This window comes from Rhipicephalus sanguineus, chromosome 6 (assembly GCF_013339695.2).
Source record: "Rhipicephalus sanguineus isolate Rsan-2018 chromosome 6, BIME_Rsan_1.4, whole genome shotgun sequence".
In the NCBI taxonomy this organism is placed as follows: domain Eukaryota; kingdom Metazoa; phylum Arthropoda; class Arachnida; order Ixodida; family Ixodidae; genus Rhipicephalus; species Rhipicephalus sanguineus.
In genome coordinates this window covers 165,936,491-165,963,366 of record NC_051181.1, presented here as the reverse complement: position 1 = coordinate 165,963,366, position 26,876 = coordinate 165,936,491, and the positions used below count along the sequence as shown (strand labels likewise).

Genomic DNA, 26,876 nt, shown 5'->3' with positions numbered 1-26,876 from the left:
TTTGGGAGGCCCACTAAGCTCTGTAAATATGCAAAAAAATGAACAATGTGGCCTTTGATTAGAGTGGGCATGGAGAGTCCACAGCAAATAATGAACTTTTTTTTGTCATTTGGTCCACAGAATAAAGCGGGAGTTTATTGTGTCGTCTGGTCCACTGACTAGTCGCGACTCGCAAGTGAAACTTGTAAGCGGCAAGTGAGCGGAAACGGCAGCAAGTGTACTTTTCATGCTCCACGTTGGTTGCGGCTGGTTGCGGCTTTTGCGGCATTAGTAACTGGAGGGCATGACGCGCCAGTGGCGACCGCTCATAACGCGAAGCTGCCTGTTCGAACACGAAGACCCATTTTCCCGTCTGCACATATCGTCTTCGCAGTTCCTGGAGGACATAACCGAGCGCGGCGTCTGTCCAAAGTGTCACAAGTCACGCATGTACTTTTGCTACACTTGCCTTACGGCGCTCACCAGCATCCAAGACAGAATTCCTCGCGTACAGGTCCGTGTGTGGATACGTTGTTCGCGATATCTAGCGAAACTGCTCGATGTAGATCGTATGCCTTCCTGTATAGTACGGTTTTTCGTACCTTTCTTTTTTTTTTTCTTTCCAAAAACGCGTGATCGAGCTTCTGCTGTATTCGCCGGCTTGCTCTAAATCATGGGGCAAGGCTGTTTTTGTCCCCAACGCGAGCGAAACAGCATTGTGCAGAATTGTAGCGATTCGGATGGAGCACTATGATATTTTCCATGACCTTCCCTTCATCGCCTGTCAACATGCAGTGATGGTGCTACTACCAGTAGACAGCGACCCACCAATACTGCATTAAAAGCAAGAGTGAACAGTTCCTTCCACTTGGCTCAAGACTGGTTTATAATTTGAAGAAGAAATGAAATAACGCCGACCAATTGAAAGGTTTTATAAACATTAAAAAATGACGTTTCGGCTACCGTGCGGTAGCCTTGTTCACAGTAAAGTGGCCGAGCGAAGCGGGCTTATGTCCGTTTTAGAACGCTGCCGAGACACCTGACGTACGCTGGAGGCAGATTTCCATCATTTCTGTTCAGCGTTTTCTTCGTAGTCTGGATAAGAAGCGATTCCAGGTACTGACGTGAACACCAGTTTCTTTCCTTTGCAATTACGATTGCCTTGGCCCAGTCAATGTCGTGATTACATGTAGCCACGTGTTCCGCAAGTGCGTTAGATACCACATTCTTCTTTCTGACGTCATTCATGTGGTCTTTCAGACGCCTCTCAAAGTTACCACTCTCCCTGATATAAACATAGTCGCAGACTGCACACGGGATCCTATAAACGACACCTGGGAACATTTCTTTCTTGAGTGGGTCCTTCACGTGCACCAATTCGTGTTTAAGTTTTCGGGCAGGAACATGCGCGACGTGTACGTCGAACGTTCGTAGAACCCGTGCCGATGCTTCACTAACACCTGGCACATAGGGAATGGCTGCACGAGCACAGCTCGCGTGGCGGCGACGTTGCGTGTGCGGCGTTCTACGGAACGAATGAAGCTGAGAGGGTGTCAGAAAGTTCACTGCGCACTTTGGAAAGGTCAGAGGCACGGTCAGTGTCACTGTAGCAAATCCTATGTGCTCTCTGTATCAGGGAACTGGCAACAGAACGTTTGTGGCAGGCCGGGTGGATTGACTGACTGGTTTATAATTTGTGCAGTGTATATTTCTTTTAAAAGGTTAGTTATGGCTGTACCAAATAGAGTGGAACCTCGTTGCGCCGCGAAAATATGTGGGCAACCTTTAGATTCGTATTATTGTAGCCATTGTGACAAGCAGCTTCTACGTGAACTCGTGTGTTCCGTTCATGCATGAACGAACCACTGCTGATACTTCTACACGATAAATTCTGAACCTGTTAAATGTCCGCCAGCAGTATGTGCTGCATAACTCTGCACCTTCAAACGAGGGAGCAATTGAAAAAATTGGGCTGCCTTGCTTTTTGGGAGGCCCACTAAGCTCTTCGATGAAACGAACCCCTACTGGGCGCCAGACATGTTATTGGGCCATGGTTGTATGCAGCATCGGCGATGAAATTCGCATGGTTTGAGCGCCGCAAACTGCAGGCAGTGAAGCGTGCTGCTGTAGGTGACTCGTGCGAAGTTGTATCACCCATTACGTGCGACACCATAGACTCGAACACTGCAGGCACGGCAAGCTTTCATTTGGTCCAGTGAAACATAATTTGTTGATAATACCAGATAATATATAATGTCGACATTGGTAGCCATCGGCAGCAGGCTTACATCAGCAGCGGCTTGTGCACCAACCGGTAGCTCATAGGATCCACGTCGTCGCACAGGGCGATTTTTTTCTTCGTATCTGGCTTGTGTTGGTCCTACAAGTTCGTCAAAGTATACAGGACAATGCCCGAAACGTTTCTGCTTCGCCATGAGCACACGACAAACGATCAAAACACATGCACTATGCCAAACAATCTGCCGCACGAATGTAAACACGGCACGGTCACTGAGACGTAGGTGCTCGATGATGGCGGACGGAAAACCAGTAGACGGGAACCGACGTCAGTTGCAAGTTATGTATATGCAGCACTTTCAATTCGCAGGTGCTCAGACTTTGAATGGCAAGTTTCTTTGACAATTTGCTGTGGCTTTGTGTTTTTAGCATGACTTAAAGGAGCTAAGAGAAGAAGCCTTGTGGTCAGAAACTGCAGTTATTACATTTGTGCATCGAATATTCATCATAGCAGGCATCAGAGTTGTTTTTTTCTCCAGTGTGTGTCAAAAAGTAGACAGTCAAGTGTGCGCATGTTGCTGGCAATGCAGCCAGGATGTTGCATGAGGACGCATAAGCCAAACTGGTGTCAAGAACTGTCTCGGAGAGTAATGAAATGCACTGAAGGGCATTCCAGGCAGCCAGCTCATTGCTGCCAAAGGTGTTGCAGGGCTTTATGAGATAGCTGCGAGGTACTATCAGTGGGCACAGTGCTCATGAATTGCAAAGTGACAATTTAGGGGTAACTAAGGCACATACTTTAATTTCCACCATCTTCGGTTTGTGTCATATCAGCATAATTTAGACTCTAGCACTTACATCAGAGCCATGGGCGTTGGCAGAAGAGTGCAAAAGGGGCGCCAGCAGTTGCCCCCAAGCAAGACTAAATTCTGCCGACGCCCATAGTCAACATTAACTGTAGCGGCCAGATACGTAGCAACATGATCCGGTTATATCGAACATTTGCGTATAAAAGTCATCGTGCTAAAAGTTCTGATGTTGCGTTTTAATCTGTGAGCATTGTACTTTCTGCGTGCGCAATGAAAAAATGGCTGAGTGTGAGCGCTTTGTTTGTTCCCATCACTTGTCCAGTGTTGTTTCTCGTGCTACTTGTTAAGCAATCCAAAGAGCATGTGTTGGGGGCCTGTTGGTAAGGCATAATATGTAAACCTAGACTGCACTTGGAACGAGACGCAAGAGGAGAAGTAGACAGGACAAACGTAGTTTGACCTGTCTACTTCTGTAAGTGCAGTTTAAGTTTACATAATTTGTTCAACAATGCGTTTCTGCTATGACATTTCACTTGTGGTTTCCAGTTGCCCGTACAAATTGCCATTGTGAAGCATGCTGGTGAAGTTGATGGCAAGAGTACTGCAGCTCACCTACCTGTCCTTGCTCCTGACCATGTGAAGATCTACACGTTTCCAAGCATACCAGCTTGTGAACCCAATGATGTGAGCTTTTTATGTTATAAACTAAGTGCTTCCATTCTAACCCATCTTCCACCATTCTTTTTTTCCTCATTGGTTTTGTGTTTGGGGCAAAATAACAAAGTTGGCTAAATATACTTGTTTCTTTAAAATATTTTGTCAAAATAATCACAGATGTGCTATTGTACACCCCTCCCCCCCTCCCACATTTCATCAGTTTTCATATTATAAAAATTGCTGAACCATGTTCTGCAAGCTACTATGCATCTATACTGCTATAATGTGCACTTCCCAGTGAATATATAACAATGCTGTTGCATCATGAACTAATTTTCATGTCTGTGTATAACATATTGGAATGGCTGTGCACCCACAGACGGACAAGGTACAGAGGAACCACAAAAACACAGTGCTGAACTCTCAGATGAATTTTTTATTCGAGAAGCAATGCAAGAAAATGCGAGCCAATTAGTTTCTCGCTCACAGTAAATTTACAGCACGAAAAAACGAGAGACAGAAGAAGAAAACTACACAGGACAAGTGCTGTTTTCTTCTTCTGTCTCTCGTTTTTTCGTGCTGTAAATTTACTATGAACGCTTACCAACTAGCCCGGCTTAGCACCCTTTTGAACTTAGTTTCTCGCATGTGCGAATTTCATGAAAGTTATCAAGCATCATAGAATGGAAAAAAATACATGCACACGCACGATTGGACGAAAGACACATGTTCAAACTTATAGTCATACATATTCAAATGTTTGATGAAAGCTCATCTGGTCTGTTAGCATGTTGCAATTAAGAAAATTATGGTCACTGACTAAAAAGAACAGTTTTACAGCAGAGCTCTTATGGCCGTGGTTTGCCTGTGTCACAGATAGAAAATTATCATCATCACGAACGCGCTCATTGATCGCCCAGGCATTCTGTACAGAGAGAAGCTGAAACGTGCCGACCCAGCCTTCTACTTGCTTAGTGCAAGCTGCACTAATTTTTAATTTTTTTACTCTGTTGGTGACCGCAATTTTCATAATTGCCACGGTCATGCAACATCACTGACAGCTCACTGAGCCACAGTGTTTTGTAATTCTCCCACGCACTGCTCTCTCTTCAGGATGGAGAGGAGGGTATGTCCCTTACCTTGGGGCACGTATGATGGGCGCCTTGACAGTAGGCTTCACTGAACACCGAAGCTTACACACATGTACCCTTTGTTAATAGGTGCGGGTGTGAACCTGAGTTTGATGAGGCCGTGAAGGGACTCTTCACAGTTGTACGTTCACAAGGTGTGACTGTGGTCCAGTTTGTATGTGCTGTCATCTTCTCTTGGGCACCCAGAGCGGCTATAATGTCAACAATTGAGCCAAGGAGGAGGTTATTTTTAATTCAATTTAATTCATTTCACTTTCAGGGAGGATCATTACACTACTGTAAAGAAGCCATAAAATAATGTTCCCTGTGCTTTCCTTGGCTTAAATGTCTCTCGGTTTGATGAGTTACTTCAGTTGTGGCCTTAGTGCATCAGCCTTTCTACAGCCACTCTTCATTTTGCTTACTCGGTCATTGTGATGCAGAAGGTGTTCACATGGCAGTAGATGTTTTGACTCGATCATCTGCAGTGGCCCCTACAACGAATGAACTGGAATATGCCGACCAGTTCTTAGGTCATGATAACACAGTACTTTTCAGGGAAACAAAACTGGCTGTGAAGAACTTTTTATAGGGTTTGGAGGCCTAGGGAAATTGTTTTATGAAGTGGTCGAAAATATCTTCAATACTCCTTAACCATTTTGTTAACTGAGCGCCTAAGTGTGAGTTGTATGCGCATGTATGTTTCTAAAATGTTTAGCTCAGCATGAATTCCTCATGGGTTGCACATTTTGTCATACATCAATTTTATATTGTATTCTTTTTGAGTTTAGTAAAAACTGAAAGGAGCACAATAATTAAAAATAACAGCTGCGCTTATTCAATTTCCTAATGAAAAACCGGGTCGATACGATGTTTTTTCATGAACAAATGCACCTGTTGTTTAAGGACAGGAATAGTGTTATTATTGTGTTCAATTACCACTTATATTTGCTTTATATGCATGCTCCTTGGTGGTTCTCATAACTGGGCCAAGGTGGTCTACAAAGAGAAAAAACAAGTTTCTTGCCCAGCATTCTTAACTGTAAACGTAAAGAAAAATTTTATGTGAGCAAAACTAACATCTTATAGTTATTATGAAAGGCCCATCAGTCGTGGTGAGTAGCGAGGGTAAGGAACTATTTGAACCAAGAAACTTGAGTGAAGGTTACTGGAGGTCAAGAGCCCAATATTACGACCGCCCGAGACACTTAGAAATGACAGTCGAGTTGACGGTCTTGTATGGCTGCACTGTTAGTGTATTTGGCATTGTTGCAGCCCCCTTAAATTTGTGAGTGCACACCCCCAAGGGTGTGCCCCTGCACTGGAACTGCAGTGATGTGAGAAAGGATGCCCTCTTGTGAAACAGGTGCTGCTGCTCTTTCCTGGGGAGAATGCCCACCCCTTGGAGAAGCTGTGGGAAATGACCGTGCAGACTGGCCACACAACCGGCCCTTGTGTCCTCTGTGCCAAGGAGCATGTGAGCATTCCTTGGAAGACACTATTATTTATTGACAGGTACTCTACTCCGACATCAAAACTTTTTACACTGTTGCTCTTTTTGTCAATTTACTGCTGAATTTTTCTGTTAGCACTGATTGCCTTGTTAATGAAAATTAATTACCCAAATTGCTCATTAGTTGCATGATTATGTAAGCTTCTATGTCAGATTCTGTGTCAGATCAGGAAAAAGAATCATCCTTTTTGTTTCCTGTGTCTTCCCAGTTATCCTGTGTCTTACTAGTACTTATTTTTCCATCATTTCAAAGGTGTGGTGCATGTGCGAATAATGGCAAACTGGCTGTGTGCTTGTAGCTGCGCCAGAGTTTCCAGATGCTACCGAGTTAACAAGCAAATAATCATCACAACAGAAGCACAAAAAATAAGCGGTGCAAGTTTTGCGAGGAAGCCCAAAAGAAGCGGAAATTTGATGAATATTTCCATTCGTGAAAATATTTTTAATTATAATAAAAAATGTCACTCAAATACGAAGGGGAGTTCAAAAAATCACTTTAATTATTTTGTACAGTGAAAATATGCGCAACTATAAATGAAAGCAGATATTTACTTTTAAAGTTGTCTCTGACCTCCATTCGGTTGAATGCACATTTGCCAGTGCATGATGAATGTCACTTGTTGAGTCCCTCAACGTATGTTTGACATCAACACTCAACTACACAAAGACATCAACAAATGCGCTATTAGTGAACGACAAACACACTATGGGTAAACATGATGCTCACTAAAATAACTACCGTATTTACTCGAATCTAGGCCGGCCCCGATTCTAAGCCGACCCCCGAAATTCGCAAGGCCAGAAAAAAAAGAACTTAATCATTGTACTCGAATCGAAGCCGACCCCCCCCCCCCCGCACTTTCGCACATTGTTTTTTCGAAAGAAACATCGGCTTAGATTCGAGTAAATGCGGTATATTTGCTGGAAAAATGCAAATAAGCCACAAAAAACGTGACAATCGACTGTAAAATTCTACAAGTGACTTGGCGAAAAAAGAAGCCCAAATCCGCCTGTTATAAGCGGAACTGGCAACTCGGACCTGTGCATATGTACCAGTTTTTTTCTGTCTTCTTAGAAAGCTTGTGAATCCCTGTAAAGGGAGCCTAGCTAGAAAAAAGTCACAGTGGTTGCTCAAAGGCGCATAAATTTACTTTTATTGGTTGTGTTTACCATGTGGTATCCAGGACTCCTTTAAACTGCGGCAAATCAGGCAGTTTGCTAAATATTAGAGCTGTGCGAATAGCAAAATTTTGGGTGCGAAGCGAATTCGAATAATAAAGATTGAGTGCGAATTGAATCGAATAATTTCGAATAATTTTCGAATATTTCTCAAACATTTTTCGAATAATTCGAAGTGAAATTACAGAAAAAGTTGCAGAGAATCCCTAAGTATGTTCTTGTGAGATCGCAACATGAAAGTGTTTCTTTCCGCTAGGTTGATGAAGCGCTGGTGGGGTCATATTTCATAGTTGTCTTTCTTATCAAGAGTGAGGCAATGTAGAGGCCGAATTGTATTTATGTACATGATTTGGTGCAACCAAAGTGTTGCCGACAACACTTTACACGTGATAGGCAGAGATGCCATTTCCTCAGCCTCTCCTCCTCCTTCAACTGCTGTGGAAGGCCAACTGATGTGGCGGACAAAAGTGTGCTCCCTTCAAGTCCGGAGTTCCAAATCTGCCTCGTAGACGTCGATATATAAGAACATCTAAAATTTTGGATGCTAAAAAGCTTCGGCGTCCGATTTTTCGGACTTCCTGCCGAAATTTCAGGTCCAAAACAACATTAATTGAGCCCCCAACTCTGCCATATCTTTCATCTCCATGTTGGAACCAGCGTTTTCTTGAGTTAATACATTTGCGACCGTAGCGGAGCTTGAAAGGCAGCTTTGCCGCAATACGGGGTGTGATGAGGTGAAGCATATTGAAAATCTAGGGACCACTTTCAATCAGACGTTGACTGTCTCTTGCCCAAGTTCGACCGTAACGGAGCTTGAAAGGCAGCTTTGCCGCAATACGGGGGTGTGATGAGGTGAAGCATATTGAAAATCTAGGGACCATTTCCAACCGGACTTTGTCTTTTGGCTAAGTTCGACCGTAACGGAGCTTGAAAGGCAGCTTTGCCGCAAAACGAGAGTGTAATGAGGTGAAGCATATTGAAAATCTGAAGGGGTCACTTTCAACCGGACGTTGACTGCATTTGTCTTTGGGAAGTTCGAATAGTTCGAATAGTAAAATTTCAGTGCGAATCGAATCGAATAGCAAACTCTATTCGAAAAATATTCGAAATTTCGAATATTCGCACACCCCTACTAAATATATAAAGGATTGTTTCAGGCAGTGCAGCACTAACACTGGAGCCAGTGGTGATATGAGTCACAGTACTGTAAAGAAAAGGTAGTCAGAGATGGGCTGAGATGAGCGACAGACACAACGTGTCAGCACGCCTCTTGTCGGTCTCATTTCTTTGGGCCAATTTTACAGTGAAAGCTGTTATGAGATCATAACAAGGGCCGTTTTTGGTGCCGTAGTTGTCTGCCGCCACCGCCGCCAGTGTCGGTAACCACTATCGCGCGAAATAAGAAAAAAAAAATGAAATAAGAAAAACTATCCAGGATGGAACGAGGTTCGAACCTGGGCCCGGGAGCCCAGTATTCTACCTCAGGGCCATGCCGATGCTTGAAACTGCTTTGTAAAAAGACCCTATACAGGCTTCATGTGTGGGAAGGAACCACATTAACATATGTAATGTAGTGTGGTAGAATAGTAAAATAACAACCAGGCGTTACACAACGTGAATTGCGCAACGAGTGTGTTGTTGAATGCTTCTAACCCATCACAAAGGGCTCTGCCACATTTCTTCATTGTCATCAGCCACAGCCACAACTAAGTGCACATAATGGCTTACAGGTGTTCAGTGGGTACCACGGTTCTCCGCAGAAGGATGAAAAATTGCATAATGGCTGCTCCCCTGCTTCACAAAAATTATGATGATTTATAGCGTAGTGGGTTCCTCGCAAGTGCACTTCTATTCGCTGCCAAGGAAGCCCATAAGGCCCGCATGATCCATTTTCTCAGGGTCTCATTGCAGTTCTTTCCCTCTCTCTCTCTCTCTCACGTTAACATATGTTATGAAGCGTGGTGGGACAGTTAAATAACGACCAGGCGTCACACAATGCGAATTACGCAACTAATGGGTCGTTTAAAGCTTCCAATCCATTACAGAAGGCTCGGACATAGTTCTTCATCGGCATCAACTGTCGCATCAACAAAGTGCACATAATGCTTTACAGATGGTACCTCGCTTCTCTGCAGAATGACGAATAATGTGGTGGGTGCTTTGCAACTTCACAAAAATTATGCTTTGTGGCATAGTGGGTGCGTTGCTAGTGTACTTGTATTAGTAGCCACAAGAGAGTTTATAAAGGGCTCTAGAGCTTTCGCTGTGACTGTGCTGCGCTTTCCGCACAGGCCTGGCATTATTTTTTAAATAGCCTATAGCTGTGTCTGTGCTTGTGTTGTCTGTCCACGTCTGCAATGGGCGCCCACTCATAGGTGCCCCTTCTTTTGCATGCATTTCCCTTTCTGATGTGAAACCTTTCTCCATGTAGCTCCCACAGGAGCTTACTTAATGGAAGCTGCGTTGCTTGGTGAGAGCATTTTGAGGGTGGGCTCCAAACTACTCATCACATGGTGAACCAGCACAAAAAGGCTGAAAATTGTAAGAAACATGTACACACAGGACCAGGGCTGAACTACCAGCCAAGGTTTATTCCCACAACATGCCTTTTATAACATGATCCGTCACCATTCACAAGAAGCCAACGTCACTTGAAAAGAAGAAATTCGCTGTATCAGCACACCAAATGTCATTATCACCTCTAAGAAAACCGGTGTGTGGATAGTCACGGATACATGTTTCTCAAGACAGTAACTCACCATATTATGGCGACAGCATTTTATCAAGGGCAGGAAGAAGTCTGGTAAGGAAATTAGCCTCTTTAAAATGCCTTTTTAAAAATAGCCATAGTAAGTATAGACCGCTTATAACGTAAGTCGCCGGAGTCGCGAATATCCGCACTATAAGCGGTACCGCACTATAACCAAAACAACCTTCTTCAAAGGCTGCACTTGCGCAAAACATGTTGAGCATGTAGCCTCGCGTGTCCGATTATCAACACATGCGATTCGGGGCGCTTACAACTACTTAAATCTCGGAATGTTCAAAAATTATCCGCCAAAGACCCGCATTGCCAACGAAATGAACACGGGGGAAAAAGCAAACAAAACAAAGTGCCATCGCGGAAATTCGCCGAGTACGTTTCAGGCCACCTCGAGGTATGCGCATTACACAGAAACCATGTCGAATCACGCCCGAAATTTCACGTGCTGAGCGGTACCGATCGTTCGATTTCACGGGCGCGCACGCGATGTCCAAGACATTGCAATCGAATCCGGAACCACCATTCGAGAGTTGCATGTGCCGACCATGCCCTCGTTTTCATTAGCGATATGATTCCCTTCCCTTCAAGTGCAGCCATCGCAAAAAGTTTCGTTTATTCCGCACCGAACCGCAACTTTTATCGCCCGCGACCGCTACCGAAAAGCAACCAACGCTGATTAGGCCTAGCCTGCGGTTCAGCATGTTGTCGCGGGAAGTTTGTCCAAGACAACATGAAGATCGGACGTCGAAAAGATCGCACTCAAGCACTAACCCAAGAACAGCGCGCGTGATACGAAGTTTGTGTTCGCGGCCGGGAGATCAACGGCGAAAGCTCGCGTCATGAAGCCGCAAAACTTTTCAATTTGCGGACAAGGTAGCTAACGCGATATGTGTAGCAAGTGTGATAACGACGACGCTTTTCCCGACAGGAAACTTACTTTAAAGCGCACTTGATGAGGACGCGATCGTACGTTCCACGCGGAACGCGCTGCCAGCAAGCGGCCGCGGAGCCTTGCGGCCTTGCCGCCGCCGGTGCAAAGGCTACTCCGTCGCCTAGGCAACCACCATCCTTCCCCACTCGGCGAGCCCACACAGCGCTGCCGCGGTCTTTTTCCTCCCTCCGGCCAGGCGCTGCGCCGTGCTCCCGACCGGGCTGCAGAAATTAGGCGCCTTTTCCTCTTCAAACCACTACCACCACCCTCCGGCCCTCGTTCGTTCACAGTGCGTGCCCTCGCCCTTCGTAACGACCTCGTCGCTCCCTCCCCAGCGGCGTACCTCTTTTGAGAACCGCACTCGCTACCGCGTTTGTCTGAAATATTTTCCCGCAACCGCATTATAAACGGTATTTCATCTTGGGGGACTGCACAATAAGCGGTATGCGTATACATGCTGTTCTATGGGAGGGTAAACGGGAGTCGAAAAAGACCGCATTATAACCGGTCCTGCACTATATGCGGTTACGTTATAAGTGGTCTGCACACATGTCTTTCATAAAATTCAGCCGTGAGAACATGAATGACCCAAGTGAATCAAAAGTCGATTGGGGAAGACAGGCATCTAGAATTCTGCATGAAAAGTGGCACGCAGACAGCCAGGGTGAGAGAATTCAACCAAACAATGTGATAACGCACAGTCTTACAAATGTTTACAAGGTCTAGGTGAGTTACAAATAATGAATATTGGATGAGTGCTTGCACCCCCTGTAATGTCGTTTTCGCCTCATGGCGCCCGCACATCCTGTGACGTAGCTAGTGTGGCCACAGCCGTGCGAGGGATGGCGCAGTTCTTGTGGGGGCGCCACCCTGTCAGCGCAGTTATACGGGCGCACGAGGAAGAGCAATCGCTCTCTTTGGGGATTGGCATTGCTCGTGAGGAGGTCCGTGGGGGTGCTTCCGCGGCTCGTTCCTGCAGGCTTCCGTTGTGTGTCAAACTTTGGTGGTGCCACATTCGTGGTATGTTGCGTGTGCTGTGTTGTCATTGTGTGTTGAATTGGCATTCTAGTGTGTTATTTGCAAGATCTGGCTGGCGGGCTCGCCGTTGTGTAAAAGGTGCTAATAAATGTCCATGTGTTCGTTTGTTTCATGGGCGGCTCGCTTGAGACCCCACAATTCTTATTTGAAAGATGACCTTCCAACAACGCTAGCTCATAGGATACTATATAGATGGTTCGCTGACCAGCTCTATTGGGGGGGCTGACTACTCTAATCGACTGCCCATACTGCAGCTGTTATAACTTCGTGCATTACCAAGTGTGCAGCAGGCCTTTAATGCTGCCATCTTTTACCACTTGGGAACGAGTACCAGTGGAATGTGCTGCTGATGCCAGATGCACTCTGATTTTATGCTCGACTACTGCCTCTCTTTGTTGCAGTTCTCTGCTTTCTGGGCACATTTAAGGAACACTAAAGTGAAACAGTGAATCAGTTTAGATCAATAAATTGCTGTTTGAAAACTTTTTCAGCCCTGGAATTTTTCATTTGGTCACAGAATTTTTTCTGCGCGTTTTCCTAATAGTTAGGACCTCAGAAGGCCACAAACAAAAAAATTGAGCCTCTGGTGCAAGTATTTATGGATTTACAGACAGGGCGTCAAATGAGGTCATCGGTGCTCACTGGCTGTGAAAGGACAACAGCGACTTCTTTATTCTTGGTTTTCTTTCAAGCCTGTACCTGCGGACTGACATTTCATGCAATATCCGAAAATCGCAGTGCACAAATTGAGGTGCACACCGAAATATGTTTACAAAAATACGGTGCTTTTAGCCGCTTCACCGTCACCTGTGACTTCGGTCAAGTTTCTTCTTCATTGTGGCTCCCAGCTTCGAAAAAAAAAATGCCACAATGGCAGCGTCGATCGCAGTGGGGATCCTTGAAGAAATATTCCCCAAAGAACTAACACTTTTTGTTTCGTTTCCGAAGTGCTAGGGGAATTTTGTGTGGTGTCATCCATTGACGACGGCACGGCCGAAAGGGAAGAGTTGTGGGATGTGACATGCCCATTTTTAAAAAATCACAAGAACGCACGTAATGTGACATAATCATCGAAACTTGAGGACCTGATCTAGGCGAAACCGAAACTGAGCACACCAGGTGTACAGGAAATTCATCAGCCCTCTTACGTCAGACCAGAAGCTCATGTGACGATTTTTGAAAAAAAGACGCGTCGTAGCAGAATATGGTCTGGAAAAACGGTTAGTCATCTAAAATACCCAAATGGGCCACCTATTCTTTGCATTTGGTGTGTAGTGCTCATCTGTTTCTTTCGCACTGTACCCAAGAAAACCGCAATTCCCATTTTTTCTTTCACTGTACAGCTCAAAACTAGGCGGCAGCCACTGCGGCGCTACTTCTTGCAGACAAGTGAACGAGTTCTGTGCAGTGAGTTTAGCCAAGAAACTTACTGCAAGCACTCCACACCAAACGCATAGCGGCCCATTTGGGGCGACTAGCCGTTGTTCCAGAGCATATTCTTGAATTATAATCGCCTTGAAGTTCTGCAATTATATAACAAATTACATGCGTTTTTTTTGCGATTTAAGAAAAATGGGCATGTCATAAATTGTCACACCCTACAACTCTTCCATATGAGCAATGGCCCTAAAATTATTAATTAAAAAGTTAATTAATGAGTGTTCGTTAATTAGTAATTTGAACGTAGCTCCAGGTGCTGCAAAGTTTTTCTGCATTGGTGTTGAGTTCGTTTGCAAAGATGACAAGGGCCTGACTGTCATAGCATTTTAATAAAAAAATCTGTATTGTCTCAAAAAAAAAAAGCACCCTGTATACAGTGAAATCCGACTATATCGAACTCTGGTAAACTGAATTATCCTTCATATCGAACTATTTTCGAACACAGCAATATTTTAACGTCAATGTATAGGAAAATTTGCGGCTACATCTGTTACAAGAAGGATCCAGAGATGGCGCAAGCATCGCGTGTCGCGCAAGCCGCACGCTCCTTCGGAATTCTCCGCTGATTTCCTCCTCCTCTATGAACTCCAAGCTGGAGTATCAAGTTTTGTCTCTGAACACTCCGCTCTACATTCCTACCTCCATGTGGCTACACCTATTCTTGTACCCCAATGCTTATTAAACTCAGTTAATCTCCATTAACAAAAGACCAGTGTTTTATCGGCCACTAAAGTAAGTCATAACAAAACAACATGGAACAAAAATACCTGGTACACATGATATATCGAACATCGGGCAGTGTGATACACTCCAAGAAGTTGGCTTTCCCTTGCAAGAACTTGGCTTTCTTTTTCACGGAAGGGGACTGTCCCGCATGCATTTGGGAGAGTGAGCGGTGTGATTAGGAGGGCGAGTGTAAACCACCGCTTGCCATCGCACGCTTTCTCCCATGATTCCTGGTCGCAGCAGTCTTGCGGGCTCGCCATTCACTTCTCGGCTCCCTCTGTTAACGCAATGGCCACCCTAACACGGAAGAAACTGGCTTTCTGCGAAGCTGGCGATAATCAACGCAGTCAAACGTGGAGAAAAGAAGTCTGACGTCGCCGCTACTTACAGCATCCCAAGAAGCACACCGAGTCTGATATGAAAAACAACGCCAACATTACGGCCAAGGCAGACTAGAAGTTGCTGGTGCCCGACGAGCATGCACAGCTGCACATTAAGATGTTGAGTCGGTGTTTACATCAATACGTACCGTATTTTCTCGCCTACACTCTGCACCTAGAAACCAAATACAAGCTACGTACAACTACAAAGTGCAGAAAAAAAAATCCCTGCAAGTTATAAGCCGCCTTCCTTAAATTGTCGTCAAGCAGTGCAGTGAAAACTACTTGCATACCAAAATTCGCAGCGAACGGATGGTAAATTCTAAAAAATATTTACTGTAAGATACCGAGCAAGCCCCCTCCCCAGTGAAAGCTAATCGGACAAGGTTCTGAGGTGGAGGCCCTTGCTTGGTGGCGGATCGAAGTTAAAGATGGCAGCGAAAGAGCCTCTATGAAGAATGCACACCTGTGCTTCTAATGAAATGCATTAGTATTTAATAAGCAGGCATTTACTGTTTTTACTGAACCAGAGGGAATCCTCGTGTGAAGTTTCATGTGTTATTACAAGGGGGGAAAGACGTTCTTCAAATGTTCTGACAATTTGTGACGACTCAGAATTCAACCTCGAGGCACCAGACTAAAAGTACTACCTAGAAATTGTGCACATATCTCAAGACTCTCAGAACTTTGGTGCCTGGGAACCACCACTGCTGCAGGATTCTGTAGCGGAAAACAGGTTGGAAAAAAAAAAATAGGGGAAGAGAAAGGGGAGGCACTTGCTCGGTCATTGGTGCATATTTCAAATCTCCCAAAAAGGGGAAGGGGGCGCTTGCCTGGGATTTTACGGTATATCGAATTACATGATAAATATCAAACCAATTACCATTTTTTAGCGAGTTTGATATGTGCGAGCTTGACTCTATATATAAAACCCACAAAAAAAATAGTCCAGAAAAATTTTTTTTCTGAAGCGTGCAACTGGGGATTCGAACCTGCGACCCCTCGCTCCACGCATTCAATCCCTCGGCCACAACACATACGTTTTACAGCATGGGCTATTTATGTGCACCATTTCCCATTGGTGGTAGGCACAACTGTGAGGTGCTTCAGCGTGGCCGAAGTGTGTTTGTTCACGGTCACCCGCACAGATGGCGCAGAGGGCTCAGGAGTGCACTTAGGGTGTCACTAGAGTGCCCTAGAATAGGGGGAGTGTCCAAAGCGCCGGCTCCCGCGCGGGCCTTTTGCGGTGAACTGCCGCGCCGCGCCGCTGCTGCGCCGGACCCGTGGGCTTTCCGCACTCGGGAAGCGCGCGGAAAGCGAGGGGCGTCTGCTACGCGCTGTAGTTTTTTGCGCTGAGTTTTCACACAGGGCACTTGAAGTCTACTTAACTTTAATAATGCGGTGCGGAATGGAGCTTATCCACCTTCAGGCGTTGTGTTAGTGCTGGGGCAACAGCAGAATGCAGAGAATCATGTGTCAAGCAGCATCAGCGTGGCCTGGTTCAAGTGATAAAGTTCGAAAGCGTTGATGCATGCGTAAAAATGAGCAAAGCGAACACACACAAGAAAGAAAATAACTTATTTGCACGGGCAATAGCATCACGCATGCAAGAATTAAGAGTAATAAAAAAAGGTAAATTACACGCGCAGTCAGCTGAAATACTTAGGCGCATGCAGTGACCGCTTCACACTACGAGTTTTTACCCATGGTCGCCAGTGGTTTGCTCGCCATATGCGCAGCGCTTTATTCGAGTTTGTTAGCCTCCACTAGCACTTTATTGGGGGCACAGGACACCGGGAACACGTGAGGTAAACAAAAGAAAGAGTATGGGCGGCCATATGACTGCAATGCTCTTGGCTTATTTTTGCTTCTGAGGTAGCGTACAAGGCTCACCGTGTGCAAAAATTTGAAAAAAAAGCAATGCCTGGTAAACTAACCTTATTCCACAAGTTTTTGCATAAAAGGCGTAATATAAAAATGCTTTTAAAATATGCAGATATCATGAAATAAAGTTACAAATACCCTCATTCTTGCCGTGCAAGTTAAATAGCTGCCTGAACAAGAACATGGTAGGAAATTTACAAACGTGAAAGTGTAATATTTCAATCACTTCAGAACATTTTTCAGAGATCTCTTATGTCTAGATGTTTCAGAGTGAGCTGTGGTCACTCATGCGTCGCTCTTGTTTCTATCTACAGGGATCGCTGAACGTCAGTATGAAACATTTGAGCGAGATGCGTGCATTGCTTCAACCCTTCACCATACGAAATGAAAACAGTTTCAAACAACTAATTCTCAACTTCAGATATTTTCACAGTTCGCGGCGGTTAGCGTTTGCGCGGTTCAGAGACTTTAGAAAAAGATGTGGACGAGTACTAGTTACATAAAATACAATTGTTTTCGTGGCAATCGACTGCGCATCAACAAGGCACCCGACCGCAATTTCCCGCTTTTTCCTGATGAGCTCAGTATAGCGTCCACCACGATTTCCTACTGAAGCCCCGGAGTACTGAAACTACGTGTCTGGTCATCTCTTTAAAAAATATAAAGAGAGGACCAGACGGGTAAAGCAAGCCTCTTGTGTCCCGCAGACGCGTGTAATCAGCTGCTCTGAACTAAGAATCACGTTTGTTTTCAGGTGATCGTTGGTAACATGAAGTGAAGCATACATGGTGTTGCACTGCTATCGTTTCATTTACTTTGGTTTGTCTTGTTTTTTTAAGGCAAAAGCCTTAGATGCCTCCAAACACGAAAATTGACCATCGACGTCCTGCACCGCCAACACCAATGATGCACAAAATCATCACGTGACGACGTCACAGATCGACCAAATTTGTGACATCACTATGACGTCATCCTGAAGTCATTCAACGTGACGTCATGTGATGACCATGCCGATTTTCGTGCATGCAAAGTTAATGAGACGCGAGAGTTAGGCTAGTAATTTTTTTTACTTTGGTGCCGCGGCCACGCCGACGGACACATTCGCCTTCGCACGAAAACGCTTCAAACAGCAGAGCAGCCTTGTAAAACAAATCGAACGCGCGAAAAAAAGAAAGGATATGAAGGGTGCAAACGCGTCAGCATGAGGTAGCCATTTACTACGTGCATTTCTGCTACGTATTCTCCTGGTTATCTTCGCGATCTCCAGCTATTCTCATCTGCAGCACATTTACGTTCCACACGAAACTACATTAAGCGCCTTCTCTCATGATGAAGTGCGCGCAGAATGCGTTCCTCAAGCAGCCGCGTAAGTGTAGGCCATTGCAGTGACAAACCAGCTGAAAGGAAATATATAAAATTCCCGTTTCACAATGCCCAAACGTGTTCCCTGTGCACTGAGTCGCTGCAGTATTATGTTGCAGTGACGCAGTATTAAATATTGCCCTAATTTCCGCAGTTTTGCCTAATAGCGGCCAAAATATCAGGAGCGTAGCAGACACTCGCCGCTTTGGCGCGGCTTCCGCCGCGGAGAAAGTCCACGGGTCCGGCACGGCAGCGCCGCGGCGTGGGAGTTCACCGCAAAAGGCCCTCGCTCCTCCCATGTATTCGCGCGGCGCTTTGGACACTCCCCCTATTCTAGGTCACTCTAGGTGTCACCCTGCCCGTCTTTTGCCAGAGGGGGGCTACCAACCTCCAGCTTCGTACTTTGACCTACAGGGTGTGGTCGCCTGTGCTTGTGCGCTTATCTCTTTAGGGTGGGCTCAAAAGATGGCTCGTAGCTTCCTCCGTGTTGCGCTTTCATCTTAATGAAAGCCAGCATGGAAGCCATAGACTGCACAAAGGTCACTTCGCATGCTACAGTGGCCGTGTTTGCTAAAGGAGTGAGCTGCTTGCCTTTCTTCGTATGACATTCCAGTTGCTGTCACATTCATTGCTTCGCCTTTGCAGCGAAACTGTGACTTTCTTTTGTATTTTGGCAACATTGGCACCATAAAATTTCGTGTAATTGGGTATGTTAAGTTTATGGCCCTCGTAGAAGATGATGAACTTAATTTTTACCAGTTGAGAACTATGTAGACCCGATAGACGCCGTCAAAATCTGTGACATCACAGCAAGTTGGTGTGATGTGGAGTTGCCACATACATTTTGTTCGTGCACATTTTCTCGCTTGTCTTCTCATGGCAAGAGTGGTGCTTTTGTTATTGTGAAAGGGTGATTTAATAGTGCAGGAATAATTGTTTTCATATTAAGTTTCGCTTTAGCAGGCCGTGCTTTCTTTTGCCTTAATTGTTAGGTTATCACTAAATGAGGATTGCATTGCATGCTCATAGAGCCAATTATGAAATCTGTTTTTTGTTATTTGGTTATTCTTTCCCTTACAGAGTAGTAAGATTGCAAACTTATCTGCTTGTAAATAAAAAGTTCTCTGTTTAGAATACTGTGATAAGAGCAGCCTACGGTGTTGGAATAGGTGGAGCGATTGGAAGGAAGAAAAATCCTGCCGAAATGGTGGCTGCCTGGCTATACCTGGAGCAGCCCTGGTGCTTTTAAGATTTGCTTCTTGAGTGTGTTCAATGCAGTCGCAAGTCCCTGTGAGGATTGTGTAGTTGTGTAATATCATGCACATAAGTTATACACTTGGAAATGTTTTGTGCATGACGGTTCGGCATGCGGCATCAAAAAGCTCATTAACACCACCTTCGGCCTTGGCAACACCGTGGCCTTGGCTATTGTGCCCGCATTCTGTTTACACCCGTATATCTGTGGTTGCATTGCGCATGTTGAATTTATTCTTTATTTGTCCTCGCAAGGTCAACACGATGTACTATATTTGTGGTCAGCTTCGTTAACTTTAGGTGGTTGGGTACCTCTATGAGACAGAGAACAGATGACAAATAGGATGGCTGTTGGACTAGAAAAGAAGATATGGTGGCGTTTAACACTTTCGTGACCGCACCTATTCCCATCGATAGTATGATATCGATGACTTCAAGTTCAAGTTTTGGCACTCTGAGCGGTTCTGGACAGCTAATGCAATACAAAGGGTAAAATAACATGTTTTTCATCAGTTTTGTTTGCAAGTTTCTTTTTTCCACCGCGGGGAGATTTTTAAAGCTCGTTCGCAGTCGGGTAGGTGAGCGCTCGTTGTTTCAGACTTCGCGTTGACGTCGCTCGCGCGTGCTCCACAGAAACGGTGAATTTCGACGGCTTCCGATTAATCCGAGCGGGAATCTCTGGATGATGTTAGCAGCACAGACATGGAAGACGACTTCAATTCGCCAGGCTTCAGTACGGACAGCGAAAGTGCGTCAAACCTCCCCGGAACATCAGCAGCTATCCGCCAGTAAGTTTCATCTTCTCCTCGGGTAGTTTTAACGCTGCCACGCGTCGATGTAAACGTATCCGGTGTGTACTAAAAACAACAGCTCTTATCTGCAAGGTGTTAACTTCATTCAGGCGGGAGCATTTGGCGCCGGCTGCGGAAAGAGCGCAGTTCTCTCCGCGAAGACTGCGCGGAGTTGACTTTGACCCAACGCTCCGGTGTGCTGCGCGGCGGCATCTTCGTGTTGTTTTTCATCGCAGAAGTCATCAGAGAGATACAGCCAACATGCAGTGAGAAGGACAGATCCGTGGAGGGAGGTTACTGAAGAGAAGATGAGCAAGTCCGTCTCACTCCATGTGTACATGGTAATCGTTGAAGTCCCGCGCTTGCATTGGTGTTGGTGTCGACGGCACATATTTCCAGGCCTTCGTCCACCGTCAGTGATGCCACGGAAAAGGTTCAAGGCTTCTTGAGTGTCTCTTATCTGAAGAAGACGACCGTCGCATCCCATGAGAAGCTTCACCATGTGTCTTCTCTATTGCAACACATGAACGATTCTTCTACGCTATTTTTAACCCCTTCGGAACCTTTCAGTGGATGAGAAAATGGTGAAATCTGAAGGTCGGTATGCTATTTGGCCGTATATGAGGGAGAAAGAGGTCAAATGAGGGTACAATTATGGATTTTTGCAGATTTGCAACAGGCTACACTGTTCATTTCAACGAATACACAGGAAAATTGAAAAATACCAGAACTGCAAACTATGCTAGGAAAGTTGAACAGAAAAAAAATTTGTTTTTTCTGAAACATGTGCAGGCAGCCTTTGTTTCACCGCGTCGAGACACTGCATCGCGCGGTGGCATGACAGGCACTAGTGCCTATATTCTTGTATTTATGTAAATAATATTTGTACTTACGGAGTTTATATTTCCACTATTATTCTACGAGGGCTTTGCGTTCGAAATGTATAGTATTTCGATTTTTTTTAATGTTTACCCTTTGCAGAGTAGCATTGATGTTTTTATGAATCTTTTTTTTCTTTTTGATGCTTTTTCTTTTTTGATAATTTTTTATTGTATTCGAAATAAATCCGTTGTCCGGAATTAATACTGTTGGAAAGACCAATGCTTCCTCAATCATTTGATACCCTACACTTTAGCATCAATTATCTTCTGTGGCACGAAAAAATATTTCCTGGACTAGCCAAAACCAACCGATTTTTCCATGGTCACGAAAGTGTTCAATGGGATGCTTCAAAGCACCGTGGTAACCCTTTAACTGGGAAGGTGGCACTCAAGTGCAGGGTCTGGGGACAAAGAGGACGGGCCTCCTTCAACTGGGACAAAAGTAATGCATCTTCTGTAAAGAATAACATGAGATACAGTCAGAATGAGACGCAGTCAGCCATGGCATCTTTAAATGGATGTTAACCTCCCAGCGACTCAACTGCAGTAAATAGCCAGAACGCCACTGCAGGGGCTGTTGTGAAGCTGAAAAGGACACAAGAGAAGGGGCACTAGGTGCTGCCAAAGCGGCCGCATTTTCTTCCATCCACCACCGCCGTTGTCCTTCACATTCCTACAAGATGAAGGGGAAAAAATGGGGTTAGGGATTTCTTGCAGGTTTGAAGCGAGAAAGGTGCTGTAAGAATGTGCTGATAAAATTGGTCGTTAAAAACTGCTATGCGTATATAAGCGTGAAAAGATGTAGGCAATACAGTTAAAACTTGGTTTAACGAAACCTAACTAACCTAAGTTAACCTACTTAATCTTTAACCGTTAAACCTAATTGACCATGAACCATTAAACCTAATTAACAGTTGAAATTAGCCGTTAAACCTAGTTTGACGAAAGGGCCGATTTAACGGAGATACCCCGATTCTCCCTCAGACGGCCATAGGGTCCAATGCTTTGACTAACTTGAAATAACGAAACAAGTTTCCTGATCTGTCCCGATTTAACGAACCTCTTTTCAAAAAATGGGATGGAAAATTGATCATTTTTGGTCTGTTTTCTAGAGAACGCCTCAAAAGCTATTGATTGCGAGCCAGCGGCAACATCGCAGAGCACCTTCGTGCAATTTAAACTGTGCGGCATGAAAACGAATAATTTTGGGTTGCGTTTACCAGATGGCGCAGGCAGTGATTTGGTGTAGCAGTTTGCTGGAACACGCGAGGGGATGGAAGACGCGCTTAAGACTTACGATAAATCCGTTGCTTACAAAACGCAAGCAAGCAAAGACTTCTTTGCTGGGAAATAAGTTTGTTATCCCCTGTGGGGCCTTTATTGTTGAGGTAACAATTTTTGTTGCTTCATACACCCTAGAGGTGTCGGTCGTTTCTGAAGGCCGCAATTTCATTTTAAGCACATTTATGCTACACAAATATGATACCATGGTAGCTCTCCGGATGCCGCTACACCATATAATCGAATGTACCGAATTAAGTGACCGCGCAATGCCTCATTTGATTTAACGAAGTTCCCGATTTAACGAAATAATTCGCAGCTCTCCTCAATTTCGTTAAATCGAGTTTTAACCGTATGACATGCTGGGCTATAGAGTGAGAAAATGGTTGTTCGAGCTGTAAAAAATAACAAAAATAAGTGACCTAATGAGGTCTATGTGTTTTGAATGGGTTGAGAATCAAAACTAATTGGTGGTTGAATGCCTTGTCCTTTAACGATATCGAAATGATGCCACCTAGTGCTTTTAGCAGTTGCAAATTGCCGCATGCCAACTTTATTTCTGGGGGCATAGTTATTCGGATATGATGTATGACTCCGTGTATGTAATCTCACGTGAGGAACAGTAACATGCTTGTTGTTTTGCTCGGTTGAAGTTGTGGTTCTGTTAATTTATTTTATTTAGTTTCCGTATCCTCAGTCAAGGAGGCCGAGGCCAGTGGCCGAGGCACTGCAGAGCGGTGTGTGAATATTTTTTAAATTTGTGTTGTGCCTGTAAGCGCATTATTTCTGTTCATGCAACCTATATTTAAGTATATGTGTTTCCATCTGTTGGCTACCCTCTTTGGATTTTCTTGCCGTTGCATTCTTGCTCCCAAATAAGAGTGATGTATGTAGTTGCTCTGATTAAAGACAACTTCAGTACAACTCACAACAAAAAAAGACATGTACAACAGAGAAGAAAACACACCGTCCGCATACTTTCTAAATTTATTGTGCCACTGAACCTGTTTATGTATTGATGCAGTGTAGAATACGCATGCATGTACATTGAATAAAACAACAGTTAAGTGTTAGAAGATGCCGCCGCCAAGAAGACAAGCTCTTTGTCAGTGAGAGCGAGTGAAGATGAACTAATGCGCTTATCACCCACTTTTACCATCGTCTCGGTGACTTACGAATCAGCTGCGTCCTGCCACAGGATACAAGTCTACACAGTAGTCAAGTCAATACAAGTCTAGTACAATAGTCTATACTGCATTAATATATATAAACAGACTCTGTGGCACAATAAATTTAGTTGAAAGTATTCACTGGGTGTGTCTTCTTCTCCGTTGTCCGTGTCTTTTTTGTTGAGCAGTCGTACTGAAGTAGTGGATTACCAACTTGCCCAAAATGCTGATTTTATTGAAGACAACCACAGCACAAAGAAAAAAGAGTTGTCGCGAATGCAGCTTTGCAAGCAGCGCGGCCACTGTTGAAGCGGCTGAAGTGAGGGCCTTGTGACACCTAGTGTAGCCTGTCGGATAAAAAGGAAAGTGCATCTCTGTTTTTAGCGCCTATGCTTTGTGGTAGATGCAGAGCGTCATTTTACCCAAACCTGTTCTAACACCGTGGGCATGCAAAAAGTCGTACCTCCATTCTCTTCATTCAACATTCAAATTAGTGAAAACTTGGGAGAACTACTTGATTAGTGGTGCTGCTCTAATGATCTCCCATGCTTTTCTTGCACGCTTCCTTCCTGTCTCCGCCTAAGCACGTGGAAGCAAACCAAGCGAATCTATCTGGACGCCAAGATTAAAGGTAAACCCTGCAACGGACTGTGTGTTAATTGCTCTTCAAGACTGCTGGAGCATTGATGATTAGTACTAGGCATTGGAGAGTCTTGTGTTGTTTTTGCTGGCAAGGTTACTTTGCTTGCGAGTCAGGGTGCAGCATACAGTTCCTTTCATGCAGAAGGCATCAAATGGAGGTAATGTTTGTAACCGATAAACAAAAACAAAAAAACTTTGTGCTTTCCTTGTTGAACCAAGTCTTGGTTTTCTGAGCCCTAACGAAACGGTACTTTGGGTATATACTAGATGGCTTTCACCTACTCGGAAGTCATGGTTTTGCAGGCCTGCCATGTGCAGTGCTGGAAGGTGGCCATTCAGCGTTCTGGCGCCCTCAGCGGGGCAAGCCGTCAGGCTGGCTGGCCACGGCTGAAGCTGTTCATCTGGCCATGACCCGACTGCTGGCTCTGCAGGGCTGCACAGGACATGTGGACGACCTGCTCTTCTTCTTCAAGTTCTTCTATGCCAAGATAAGCTCGCGCTATCGCCAGGCGAGTAATGCTGTTCCAGACCCAGGGATGTCGGTTCATCCAGAGAAATAAACGCCAATGGAACTCTTTAAGGACATGACTTTGGGTCTGAAACCATCTGGGCTGGTTACACTAAAGGCAAAAGCAATGCATTGACTGGACACAAGAGAATCACACAACATGAGCACAGTTCTTGTGCCCAGTCTTTGCACGGTTTTTTTCCTTCAAGGTAACATGTACCAAATGGTCTGTCAGCAAACCACTGCAGGTGGTCAGGGCTACAAGAAATGCATTGGTGGCATACTTTATGTATTGAGGGCCCCATAAGTTTCAATATATACACCACAAATTGTTACCCGAGTTTGACAAAAAGAAATCTACTGTACTTTTCTTTTATTGTGATAGTAATTGTACCCCAGGCACAACTTTGCCACCGGTGTCACCATGTATCAAGGGCAATGACACTGCACCGAAAGTTGTATGTTCAGTGTGCAAGGTTAGCTGATGGTTACGGCTCAAGCCGAGAGGAAATGCGCTGGCCATTTTCTGTCGTGCGAAAAGCGCACGGGGAGGCTCTGCACGGCCCAAAATAGACAGACAACTGCTCAGAACTAAATGGAAAGATAGTATATCATATTGGCTAAAATGAGCCCTGTTTTTCTCATTAGATGTAGATTTATATTTTTATTTCTTCACTAAAGTCACTTTTGGTGCCTCACGTGGTAAAAAATGCGTGTGATGGCAATCACGTGACCTCTTGCTGGTGCACGTGGTTAATGGTCTCTGATCAGTGTTGAAATACAGTACACTTTTTTAATGTTATCTTTTCCAGCCTAAAATGTACTGATACCCTTCATTTGTAGTGAGCAGAACAGTGGCACCACGTTCGCTTGACATATGATCCGATGCTCACGAACGATAAGCCGTGGCCTCCGCGATCAGCTCGTTGCCGGAGCCAACTCAAACCTTGATGTAATTATTTATCGCTTATAACAAAGTAAATGAAGAACAGTATAAAGCATGCTTATTAAAAATTCTTGGATATAACGAACTTATTTTCAAGTCACATGCAACTATTATCTAATGAGGTTTGAGTGTAATCGCGGAGCTGATGGGCAGCATGAAAGTTAGCTTAGGGACTAGCGGGACCTGTACACAAGTTGGAAAACTACCAGAGCACATGGCCTGCGAGGCGGTAAAAGGATTTCATGGGACGATGACCATTTGTAAAACTTATTCTACCGGCTTCTTATATTCAAAAACGGTTGAAAATGTCAAAATTATGGTGGTTAACCACAGTTGCATTCTCTTCTGTGAAAGCAGAATGTCGAGCATAATGAACAGTTTGCGAAGAGGGCTATTGGAATTTCTATCAATTCTCCACGTTGCAGGAAAAGGCACTTGTACCTTTTTTGTTGCTTCTCAGATTGAAAAATCCTTGTTACAAAATATCCACGCACTTTTGGAATCAACCACTGCTGGTTTAACCACTACTTTCGTTGCATCGTCAAAAACTGGGTTGAAAAAAATCAGTTGTCAGTGTCTTCAAGAGGGATACTGTTGCACATGCTATGTTCTCGGTTTGCATTAGGCAATAGACAACACAAAGGTCGCTTTTCCTTGCAGTTACTCCAGGTCAGATACTAAGGGAGTTGCCTTACTGCGTGTAGCATTCCAATATGCTGCTCTTGCTTTCATTGCTTCGCTGTTGCGACAAAACTGTTACTTTTTTTTTTTTGTCGTGTTTATAAGCCACATTCCTTTACCAGCATGACAGCTTCCAAGCGAGGCATGAAACAATGAAAAATAGTGTTTGGTATGTGTTCAACAATGCTATATAATGCATATTTTCTCCTGTAATCCAACTGTCGGTTTACAACACAGGCCCCCACAAACACATATCTCTCAGACATTGAAATTAAACACTGAAAAATGCAAATTTGTAGGGGAAAAATAAGCACTCATAAACAACCTCCAAGCTTGAAGACGTGCAAATACTGAAAACATGAAACCCTGGTTACACAGGTGCACGGAACGCTTTCTATCAGCTTTCACATTTGATTGTGAAGACTTCTGAAGGCCTTGCTTTTCTAGGCGAATTCAAGTGACTTTGTCAGAGGGCTTAACGAGGAAGTCTTCACTTTGAACCACCACCAACTGGAGATGCACGTGAACCATCCTAACCTGTAGTGCACATTATTTTTGTCAAAGTTTAGCTACAGCAACACTGCTCTATAGCAGGAACAAATAATGCGAGATGCTTTCCTCTTTTGTGGGAAAAAAGAGTGGGCCTTTGTGTGCAGGATAACTAGTGTACACACAGATATGGGGATGACAATG

General features: G+C 44.6%; 1 protein-coding gene across 1 annotated transcript; it reads left to right on the top strand.

Moving 5' to 3' along the window:
- Window positions 1-178: 178 nt before the first annotated feature.
- On the top strand, window positions 179-24,610 carry LOC119396999 (tRNA-uridine aminocarboxypropyltransferase 1). Its single transcript, XM_037664412.2, has 5 exons — window positions 179-493; window positions 3,573-3,710; window positions 6,180-6,328; window positions 23,991-24,037; window positions 24,352-24,610. The coding sequence occupies exons 1-5, from the start codon at window positions 284-286 to the stop codon at window positions 24,606-24,608; spliced, it is 801 nt and encodes a 266-aa protein (XP_037520340.1). The 5' UTR covers window positions 179-283; the 3' UTR covers window positions 24,609-24,610.
- The last annotated feature ends 2,266 nt before the right edge of the window (window positions 24,611-26,876 follow it).